The following is a 10,783-nucleotide window of genomic DNA, read 5'->3' as shown; positions in this document are numbered from 1 at the left end:
ATCTGAGGCTGACTTTGGCTAAGGCTTAGCTCTTTTCCTCCAGAAAGAAGAGAATTGCATCCATCACATCACTTTTAACCTAGAGATGGCATGTGGTTTGATCCAACAAAACAGATTTGTTGTCAGATCAAACCTAGTTATTTATCTTGCAATCTTAATGATCTTTGTAGAAGCACAGTAGTTACATTTTAAAAGAAACAAACTTCTAATTGTTTTAAAGTGCAGCAGGTATTGGGAGAGGCACAGCTGGAGTTAGGAGGGAATATTTTGTGCACTACCCTGGCTGGGGAGCTGGGGAAAAGATCAGCTCATGCCCCGGGCTCCTCCTGAGCCCCTCAGGTTTTCAAGGGGTGGAAGGTGCTCTTTGCAGGGTGTGGCAGCCCTTCCTCACATCTCTGCCCTCTGCATGTGGCAGGGCATTCCCTGGGTGCTGCAGCCAGGGCTCCTGTTCAGCAAGCAGATGGGGAGAAGCTTGTGTGTACAGAGAGTTATTCACAAATCCTTTAGGAAGGTAATATATACACACGTTCCAGATGTGGACAGGCTATTTAAAACAAAAGCACCCTGTTCCTGGCTGACACAGCCCCTTCTGCAAGTTCTGGAAGACCCTGGGACATGACTACTTGGCTTTAACCAAGTTCAACTGTTCCTGCATGGCTCAGAGATGGAAGAGGAGCATGACTTACGTGGTCGTGGTGTAGATGGCAAAGTCTGAGTGTACACATGGATTTTACAGCACCTGGCTGTGTCTGGCTGCTCTCTCCCAGGGCAGCACCTCCTCTGAAAGAAAGCCCTGACCACGCCTGCCACAAATTCTCAAGGAGCTGCCAAAGACAAAACGGGAATTCTCAGTGCCCAGACGGTGCCCGAATTCAGAGGTGGGGGTGAGTCAGCACGGGCTGCTGGCTCAGAGTGAAAGCTGCAGAGCTGCAGACATGTCCCAGCCTGTCCCCAGCCTGTCCCCAGCCTGTCCCCAGCCTGTCCCCAGCCCCCTGCTCTGCCCTGGGACTGGGACTGAGCAGCAGCATCCCCAAAGCTGCACAGCAAAGGGCTCCCAGCAGTGAGGCAGCGCTGCCCCAGTGCCAGAGCTGCCTCCAGCCCCGAGGCTGAGGTGCAGCTCCAGGCTGGAGCAGCTCTGCCAGCACCAGCCTGTGAAAGGCCCTTGGCTGTGGCAGGGGAGGCATTGCCCTTCTCCCATCACTAACAATGCAGTTCCATTGCCACACCGTGCCCCTGCATCTCTGGCTCCTCAATTTAGGCATTTCAGCTTCCACCCTGGATGAGCTTTTCAAACATCGTTGCTTCAATGTAGTAACAGACCCTTTATGAAAATAGACTTGGGTGATTATATAAATTCAGAGATTATAGAAATTCATCATGGCTATGGTTTGGGACCCACATTCTGAAAAAAGTAATAGAAAACAAATTTTCATTGATGTCTGTACATTAGTTGGAAGAACTTTTCTTGAATTATCTTTTTTTCAAAAAATCTGAATTTTATATAATTTTCCTTGCTTCAATATTTAACAAAGCAATTTTCAAATGTTCTAGACAAGCACCCACAATTTTTTCTTACCTAAAAATGATCTGTTAAGCCATGTATCTCGGCAGCAACAACGGGAGACGCCTGCTTTGGCTCTCATTTTGTTTTACAATGCTATTAATTTACAACTTCGGGGTGATCTGGACATGAGTGGACTTGTATGGTTTGGTTTTTTTTATCCCTCTTTTTATTTCCCCCTTCCCATGCTTTGTAGAAAAAATAAGCATCAATTTTGAAGTGCTAGAAAGAGCAGCTTGCTTTTGAGGCTGTCAGAGTGAAACAAACGATCTTTGCTTCGAGCTTCCTAAAAAGACATAATTTCTACTCTGTCTAAAAAGCAGAGGCTGCTTTGTTTGTTTTTATTTGCAGCATTCGGCAGCGTTGCTGTAGGCCACGAACTGCAGGATGGCAGCAACACAGGATTATCCTGCAGAGCCCTGCCTGGTGAATCCGTAAGAGCCAACCTGAACTCTGCTGCGGGCTGCCATTTAATACCGCAAGAAACTGTTTGCATTTCATCGTGTAACCGGTTGTGTGAATTCAAGAACCTTCCCTGGATCGGGCTCTGTTTTCAGATGAAAGAAAGGAACTACCAAATGCTGGGGTGAAATACAGAGTTTGTTTTCCTCTTGGTCTGTTCTCTGAGCATAAACAAATATACTGTAGTGAGGACTCGGGCTCAGGCTACAGAAGAAGAGCTGAGGAGAGATGGGAAGCAGGAATAGAGAAGGGGAAAGGGCTGGGGCTGGTCTTTTCTTGTGAGATAGATTTCTTTGATATCGAGGCAACAGGAATAGGCTCAAAACTAAACGGGATCATGAAAATATCTTTAGAGTATCAGCTGAACGGGGAAATCTACTCTCCAGATCCTAAAACCTTTCACTGCCATTGGATTCGGTAGGGAATTGAGCCCGTTTGTGACTCTTCCCCTCGGGCTCTGTTAGATGGACTTTTATTCAATGTGATTTCAGTCCAGATCATAATAAAGTTGCTCTGTTCCTCATGAAGCTCACATTTTGGATGTACAGCCATCATGGTCTACGGATTGCTTAGTTTTTCCTGTAAAAACAGAAATCTTTGTACAGCTGGGAGCTTGTAAAAACAAGCCTGAAGCTACCAAAGTTTTTAGCTGTACAGTATAAATGAGAAACTAAATTCTCCACTGCAAAACATATAGGCTCAAGGTTTTGACAATGAGACTCGTTCATGCAGAAGAAGACACTTTCCAGGTGAATATTTCCTTCTTCTGGCGTCACACTCTGAGTAATGTAATTAAAGAGCATTTATGAAATGTTCGGGACTGTGCTGCCGGGAATCCTGAACAGAGGGGAAAGTGGGATTGTGTGTTTGTGGTGTCCCTGCATGAGCGAGGTGATTTGCAGGCCAAGTGAGAGATGTAATTTTGATAATGCAAGCTTTTCCACGGCAGCGTTTAGGGTCTAAAGGCACGCACGCAGTCTCGTCTCGCACAATGGTTACGCTGAGGTTAGAAATGTTTTATTCCTGCTGGTCGGTGCTGCGCCGACAAAAGCACCTCCAGGTTCGAGCCCTGCCTCTAGGTGTCATTTAGAAAGGGAGCGAACGGGTTTGGAAGGGAAGCGGGGCCCGAGCAGCTGCGGGCACCGGAGCAGCCGCGTCCTGGGCGCCTCCGCTGCCTCCGCCCGAGGGACCCGGGGCTCCGCGCGTCGGTACCGCGGGAAAACGCCCCCGTCCCAGCCTTTTAACACAGTAGATCGGCTGAATTTCCATTGAGGCCAGAATATTTTATTTCCCGCAGTACATTTCGTTAACTGTCATCAGCGCCGCGGTGCGAGACAGACCCGCGCACGCCGCGTTTAACACCGACCCTACTTTTTCTGAGTTTGTTATGTGGAAAAATACTCCGCGATCTTAAAAACCAGTAGTACCTGGGAAAACAATATTTTAAAAAAAATTTTAAAAAGAAAAGAAAAAGAAAAAGAAAAAGAAAGGAATAAACTAGGAATACATGAAACGGCAGCATGGTGACTTTGCGGGGTGTGCCGAGGGAAGGAGAAATGCTGGGGGGACGGAGCGGGGACCGAGAGCGCCCGGCCCTGCCCGGCCCCCGGAGCCCCGCGCCGGATCCGTTCCTCGGGGGAACGGGACTCGGAACGGGAGCGCCTGGGGCCGCATTTACATCCGTGTCCGTGCGGCTGCTACGTGAGCCCAATGAGTGCGGACAATGTCGGGACGGCCCCAGAGCGCTGCGGGCACCCCGAAGGGGCTGAGGAGGCACCGGCCGCGTGTCCGTCCCCGGGAGCCGGGGCGCGGCGGGGCAGCGGAACGGAGCGAGAGCCGCGGGGCTGCCACCGGGGCTGTGTCGCCTGTCCCCGTGCGGGTCTCGGTGCGGGAGGCGAGAGCCCTGCCCCGGTGCCTGCAGGGGCTGCGCTGGACGAACGGGAGCGGGGCTCTCCGAGCCAGGGGCGGACCGGCTCTCCGTTTTCTCGCCAAGAGAAAAGTTAAAAAAAAAAACAAACAACTTAGGGAGAGGAAGGCTGCCGCATTTTCTAACAAACCGACCCCAGACCTTCCAGGTTCTGCTGCTTGCAGAGGGTGAGTATAAAAGAAAACCCAAACCACTCGTGCTACTCGAATCTTATCAGCGCTTCAGCTGAAGGTACGGCTTTCGTGGGAATGCTCGTCCGGGCTGCCGGGGCCAGAAGTGGGGGTGGCACCGTGTCCTGTGTCCCGTGTCCCCGCGGCAGATCCCCCTCTCGCCGTGCCCCGCTCCGCTCGGCGCTCCCACCGCGAACGGGCTCAGCGCTGCGCAGCGGGGAAACCGCACCGGGGCCGCGGCGGGGCTCCCGTGCTCTGTTCGGGAAGGGGAACCCGCTCCGGCTCGGTAGCGGCGAAGCCCCGGTTTGCAGCATCTCTCGGGTCTGCCCGCCTCCCTCCCGGCTTCCCTGCACCGGGGCCGGGCAGTGTCCGGGGCTGTTCTGCCCCCGTGTGCAGAAAGCGAGAGCCCCTTCCCCGCCGCAGCAGGCCGGGGCAGAGACACGGCACCGTGAGCCCCCTCCGCTGCTAATTCCCCTCCAGTATCCCCTACCCCGGCGAGCGGCTGCGGGACCGGCCCGGGAGCGGCTCCGCCGGCTCCTTCTGTCCCGCCTTGTCCGGGTTTGTCCGTCCGCTGCCCGGCCCCGGGAGCGGCTCCGCCGGCTCCTTCTGTCCCGCCTTGTCCGGGTTTGTCCGTCCGCTGCCCGGCCCGGGAGCGGCTCCGCCGGCTCCTTCTGTCCCGCCTTGTCCGGCTTTGTCCGTCCGCTGCCCGGCCCCGGGAGCGGCGGCGGGCGGGGCGCGGCCTCTCCCGGGGGCACCGGCGGACCGGGCCGCTCCCCGGGGCCGTGCCGGGCTTCCCGCTCCTTCTCCCGAAAGGGCTCTCGGCGCTCCTCTGCTCTCTGCCCGTCCCCGTTATTGCATCGCCCTCGCTGCGGTTTTTCTGTGGGTGCCGATAAGCCCTCGGCTCTACGCTTAACCGCAGCTACAGCGTTCAGCTGTCAGGGGCGTGTTCCTGCGTTTTCAGGTAGTTGTTTCATGTCCCAAAAAGGGCTTAATTAAGAGAGGGGAGAGGGGAGAGCCCGACAGCCCCTGCCTGCCCTTGTGTCAAGCGTTCAAGTAGCCGCACACGGGGCTGCGCGCTCACCTTTGCTGCTCGGCCCGACCGCCGCTCCCAGCGCTGGGCTGAGCTTCTGCCCTGGTGTTCATCCGAAATCCCCCTTGATGGAGCTGTCAAAAAAAAAAAACCCAAACAAGACCCTCGGATGTCAAATGTCCTTTGCGAGCGAGCGAGCGAGCCCTGCCAAGGAGCTGCGCGCCCGGCTCAGGAGCGAGAAGGGAGGAATGTGCCATTTGGCGGAGGTGATGACACACGCGGCCGTGCTGCTACACCTGCACCGGCCCTGGCCGCGGAAATGCCTGCGAGGGGGAGCGCCGGGAGCAGCCTGGGTGGGCGGCAGAGAGGAGCTGCCCCGGCCCTGGGGAGCCCGGCAGCCCCGGCCCCGACGGCGGGCACAGCTGGCTCCGGCTGCTGCGTCGCCCTGAGCGGAGCGAGCCGCCGGGAGCTGCCCGGCGAGGGGAACCCTGGAGAGGGTCTCTCCTGCGGGCCTCATCCCTTCGCCGGTTCGTTTGTGGGAGTTAGGAGAGAACACGGGGCCGGCGTGAGCTGCTCCGCGCCTGGGTGCGGAAATGGACGGGCCTCCATTCTGGGACCGAAATCACACAGCCCGGCTTTTGGGCCATACGTTCTCCCGCCGACGGGAGATAAAGAATTGGTTATATGGCTCTAGGCGAAGATGCAGAAACGTGTTCTAATTGAGACATATAGAAATACGTAATTATATATATATACATACATATATATGCATGTATATAAATCTAATAGTTCTTCGAAGAGCTAATTTATATCTCGATTAAAATACGTTTCTACATCTTCGACTGCCTTTACCCGCGATTAGTCTGTCCCGGGTAGGGGAGAAGGGACCCGTGGCCGGGCAGAGGAACAAGAAATCCGCTCATGGGCCACCGAAGCCCTGGGCGCCCCGACGGGAGAGGCCGGTTGTCCCGGGCACGGACGTTCGGGAGCTGCCACCCCCCCCGCCCCGGGCTCACGTTTGGTTACGAAAATTGATGTCGCACTTAAAATCATCGGGACGGGGCACATCGTGAGAGGCGGTTCGCGTGCAGGGAAGGCAGGAGCGAGTCTGAGGGCCGTGAGCTGCCTGCGGGCAGAGCTGCGGGCTCCGAGCTGAGCGTGCAGCTGCTGCCAGGGCCGCTTTGGGCAGCGCGAGTTGTGTTTGAGCACGGGCGGAGAGGCCGGGTCCGGCGGAGCCGCGCCGGCAGCGCCGCGGGGCCGAGCGAGGCCGCGGCCGGCGAGCGCCGGTGGTGCCGGCCCCGCGGAGCCCGGCCCGGCTCTTGCGGCTGCCGGCGGTGCCTTGTGTGCTGGAAAGGCTCGGGAACCGAACGGGGTCCGCCCCGCTCCCGGGACAGGACTGCAGAGCCCGCTAGGAACCAGTGTGAAATGCCCGCTGCTGTGCCCCGGGGCGCTGGTTTGTCACAGCGCGACATCTCTTGTGCTCGGGCCAGCTGACTCTGCCTGTCTGCTGCTCGGGGAGGCTCTGCCTGAAGGCAGGAAAGGGGAAGGAGAGGGGAATGTGGGTGCTACATACGCTACTTCAGGAACCGTGTGAAATAAGCCGAAGCCCTCCAGGGGAAGGAGCAGGAAAGCTGCCCAGTGTGTCATCCCCCGTCTCGCCACCCTGCCCCGGCCCTCGAGGCGCCTGTCAGCCCCGCAGCCGCGCTGGGGCTCTGCGTGTACTCTGCGGGGAGGGAGAAGGGGCGACCCGACACCTTTTGCTTTCTGCCTCCTGCAAATAAGAGCTGCAAGAATCGACTTGCAGGGAGCGGCAACAGCCTCCTTGCGCTCCCCGGGCGCGATCGGTTGGCGGGGCCCGCGGCCAAGACATATAAACGCGACCGCGTGTGCGGCTGGAAGTGTGACAAGCCGCCGTGGCAGGGCGAGCGCCGCGGGCACACCCCCTCGCACCCACCGCCTCCAGCGCGACCCCGCGGCGGGCGGGAGGGGAACGCAGCGCCGCGGGCCCCGGCGGGCTCCGGGGTGGGCGGCGGAGGCTCCCCCAGCGCCCCCCGGACGCCGCCCCCCGCCTCCCCCCGCCCCCGGCGGCTCCGCGCCGCTCCGCGGGGCCACGTCGGGCCGCGTGTGCGCGGGGCTGAGCGCGGCGCCGTGACTGCGGGGTGAACTCGGCCGTGCCCAGCGGCTCGGCGGCGATAGGGGAGCGGGCTCCTGACGAAAGCGGAACTCGGCCGGGCCCATACAAATCAGAAAAGAGCCCGGCCGCCGCGGCAGAGGGGAGCGGAGCCCGCGGGGGCAGGGACGCCGCCGCCGCCGCCGCCGCGCTGCACGGACCAGCGGCGCCGCGAGAGGCGCCTCCCGATCTCCGGCCGGGTCCCGGCTTCGACTTCGGCTTCGGCCCCGTCGCGGCGAGCGCGGAGCGGGACGGCCGCCGGCAGCGGGCTCCGTGCAGCGGGCAGCGCTCCGCACCGCTGGGCGCCCCGGGCGGCGGGCGCGGGGCACCATGATGAGCAACTACCCGGACGGCGAGGAGGACACGGTGGCGCTGCTGGCTCATGACACCGGCGGCAGCAAGGAGCCGGATCGGGGCAAGGAGGAGCTGAGCGCGGACAAGGGCCCCGAGAAGCCGGACCCCTCGCAGAAGCCCCCCTATTCCTACGTGGCCCTGATCGCCATGGCCATTCGGGAGAGCGCGGAGAAGAGGCTTACGCTGTCTGGGATCTACCAGTACATCATCAGCAAGTTCCCTTTCTACGAGAAGAACAAGAAAGGCTGGCAGAACAGCATCCGCCACAACCTCAGCCTCAACGAGTGCTTCATCAAGGTGCCCCGGGAGGGCGGCGGCGAGCGCAAGGGCAACTACTGGACCCTGGACCCCGCCTGCGAGGACATGTTCGAGAAGGGCAACTACCGCAGAAGACGAAGGATGAAACGGCCTTTCCGGCCGCCTCCGACCCACTTCCAGCCGGGCAAGACCCTCTTCAGCCCCGACAGCTACGGCTACCTGTCCCCGCCCAAGTACTTGCAGTCCACCTTCATGAACAACTCGTGGCCGCTGGCGCAGCCCCCCGCGCCCATGCCCTACACGTCCTGCCAGATGTCTGGTGGGAACGTCAGCCCCGTCAATGTGAAAGGACTCTCGGGCCCGGCGTCCTACAGCCCCTACTCGCGGGTGCAGAGCATGGCGCTGCCCAGCATGGTGAACTCCTACAACGGCGTGGGCCACCACCACCACCACCACCCGCACGCCCACCACCCCCAGCAGCTCAGCCCGGCCAGCCCCGCGCCGCCCTCGGCCCCGGCGGCAAACGGAGCCGGCCTCCAGTTTGCCTGCGCCCGCCAGCCCGCCGAGCTGTCCATGATGCACTGTTCTTACTGGGAGCACGACAGCAAACACAGCGCCCTGCACTCCCGCATAGACATCTAGGGAGGCTCCGGCCAGCGCCGTCCCAGCAATGCACCGGCCCCGCTGCCCCTCTGCTACCCCGCCGCGTTCCCCCGCGCTCCGCGTCTCTCCTCCTGGTCTCTAGTCACGGACTTCCCTCTCTCTGTGCCCAAACTCTCGCGGTGGGGAAATAGCGGCTTTGCCCCGCGCGTAGTGTCAGTGTAGGAGCGTCCCTCCATGCGAAGAAAGCCGTGTAAGTGTGGGGGTTCCCCGCGGGGCTGCGCCGGGCAGCGGCGGCCGCGCCGCCTCTCCGGGCGAGCGGGGATTCACCGGGAGTTTCTCTGCTCCGTGTTGTGTTTGTGAGTTGTTGGGTTCGGTGGTTTTTTTTTTTTCTTTTGATTTGGGTTTGTTTGCTTTGGTTTTGTTTTGTTTTGTTTTGTCGGGGTTTGTTGTTTTTTGGGGTTTTTTTTGGGAGGTGGGGGGAACGGGGGGAGCATCTAATTAAAAATTGGTTGTTCAGCCCTCAAAATTATGCTCCTTTGTAATTCGGCCGTAAATCTTTTCGGGCTCAGCCACGGGGAGAGTAGAACGGAGTTTGTAAATAGCGGAGGCATTTTCACGCGTGCGGTGCGGGGCTGGCGGGGCCTAGACACTATGGTGTGCCCGCGGTGCTCGTCCTCTTCTTCATCCCCTCTGTCTTCTTCCTCGCTCTGCAAAGCACTGCGCTTCTTCCGAGCTGTGGCTTTTCGTTAAAATAGTACTTAACGTGGGGACTGCTGTGACAGCAGATGTGCGATATTGCTGGTGAATAGAAACCAACAAACAAAACGCGCCAGGGTCACTCGTGAAACGTTTCGGCAGCGGCAAATATATTTTTTAAAGGAGACAATGTCCTCTGAGGTCTTAAAAGTAATTTTATACAGGTCTAAAAAAATATTTTGATGTTATTAAAAAAAAAAAAAAGAGAGACGCTTTCCTGTAAATTGGGATATTTTTTCCGTGTGCCTATTATTATTAATAATGAAAGTTTAAACTGTCTTCAGTTTTTTTGCCCCCAAACCTGGCCCAAAATGGATTTCCCGGTAGGTTCTGCTTTTGAATGCTTACTGTTTTTCTTAAAAGGTTTTGATCCTTCAATTTTACATAGATTAATGTGGACAAAAAATAGCGATTTTAAAGCAGGGGCCAGTTCATAGCGATTTTGTAAATGTTTGTGTAAACCGATAGATGCTGTGGCATAGTACCATTTTGGGACCAACTTTTCTAGAATGAACTAGCACTTTCATTGTACTTTCTAGCATTGTAAAGTCTCCAATAAAATGCCTTTCCTTCTTTCCATATCGTTTTATTTCACTCGCTCCTCCGCGCTCGGGATCGGGAAGCGGCAGCGGGGAGCGGGGCGGGCGCTGTGTGCCGGGGCCGCTCCGGGCGGCGGGCACCGCTCGGCGCACGGGGCTCGGCTGCGGGACCCGTGCTGGGCGCTCCATCATCTCCGCCAGTCCCCGGGGCTGTCTCGGCGGCGGCCGACAAGGTGCGGGCAGCGTTGCGTTGGTTCCGCGGCGTGCGGCGCCTCCGCTCCGGGCCGCGGGCAGCCGCCGGCACCTCGCCCGTGTGCCCGGCCCGGGGCGGCGGAGGCCTCGGGCTTGTGCCCGGGGCTGTGCCGGACCCTGCTTCGCTTTCATTTCTTCCTCGCGTGCTCGGGGCCGTGGTCCTGGAAGGAAAAGAACGGTCCCGTGCCGCCCCGAGCCCGGCCCGGCCGCGCTGCGACGGGGCCCGAGCCCCATGCGGCAGCCGCAGGCGGGTCCCCCTTTTCTCGCCGGGCCCGTGGCTGTGGCGGCGGCCTGGGCCTCGCTTCTAACCCTGCCCGTCCCCGCAGGCAGGGCCCTTGCCGGGCCCGGGGCTCAGCACAGGACGGGGCCGGCGGGGAGGCCCCGCTCGGTGCGGGCCCGGCTGGCAGCGGGTCCCGCTCGGCCCCCGGCCTGGCCAGGCCCGCGGTGCCGCGGCAGCAGCGGGGCTGCGCTGTTCGCCTCACGGGCCGCGCTGTTCGCCTCACGGCCCGCGCGGGCAGCTCGCTGCCCCGGCCAGCGCTGCCGGGGTGAACCCGGTAACGGGGCCGAGCGCTCCGCTCCGCAGCCAGGGGCCTGGCACTCGCCCTTGCCCGGCTGCCCGACGCTTTCCCTTGCTGCAGGGCCTGCAGCCCGCTCGCAGAAGGCAGTGCGAGACGCGGGGACTGGCGGCTTCTCTGCCGCTC

General features: G+C 59.6%; 1 protein-coding gene across 1 annotated transcript; it reads left to right on the top strand.

The window, feature by feature from the left end:
* Positions 1-7,316: 7,316 nt before the first annotated feature.
* On the top strand, positions 7,317-9,870 carry FOXL2 (forkhead box L2). The gene has a single exon (XM_071437155.1). The coding sequence runs from the start codon at positions 7,651-7,653 to the stop codon at positions 8,572-8,574; it is 924 nt and encodes a 307-aa protein (XP_071293256.1). The 5' UTR covers positions 7,317-7,650; the 3' UTR covers positions 8,575-9,870.
* The last annotated feature ends 913 nt before the right edge of the window (positions 9,871-10,783 follow it).

Source organism: Agelaius tricolor, unplaced genomic scaffold (genome assembly GCF_023055355.1).
Source record: "Agelaius tricolor isolate 1412-34295 unplaced genomic scaffold, bAgeTri1.0.p SCAF_12, whole genome shotgun sequence".
In the NCBI taxonomy this organism is placed as follows: domain Eukaryota; kingdom Metazoa; phylum Chordata; class Aves; order Passeriformes; family Icteridae; genus Agelaius; species Agelaius tricolor.
Note: the sequence above shows the minus strand (reverse complement) of the source record. Positions and strands in the feature narration are given on the sequence as shown.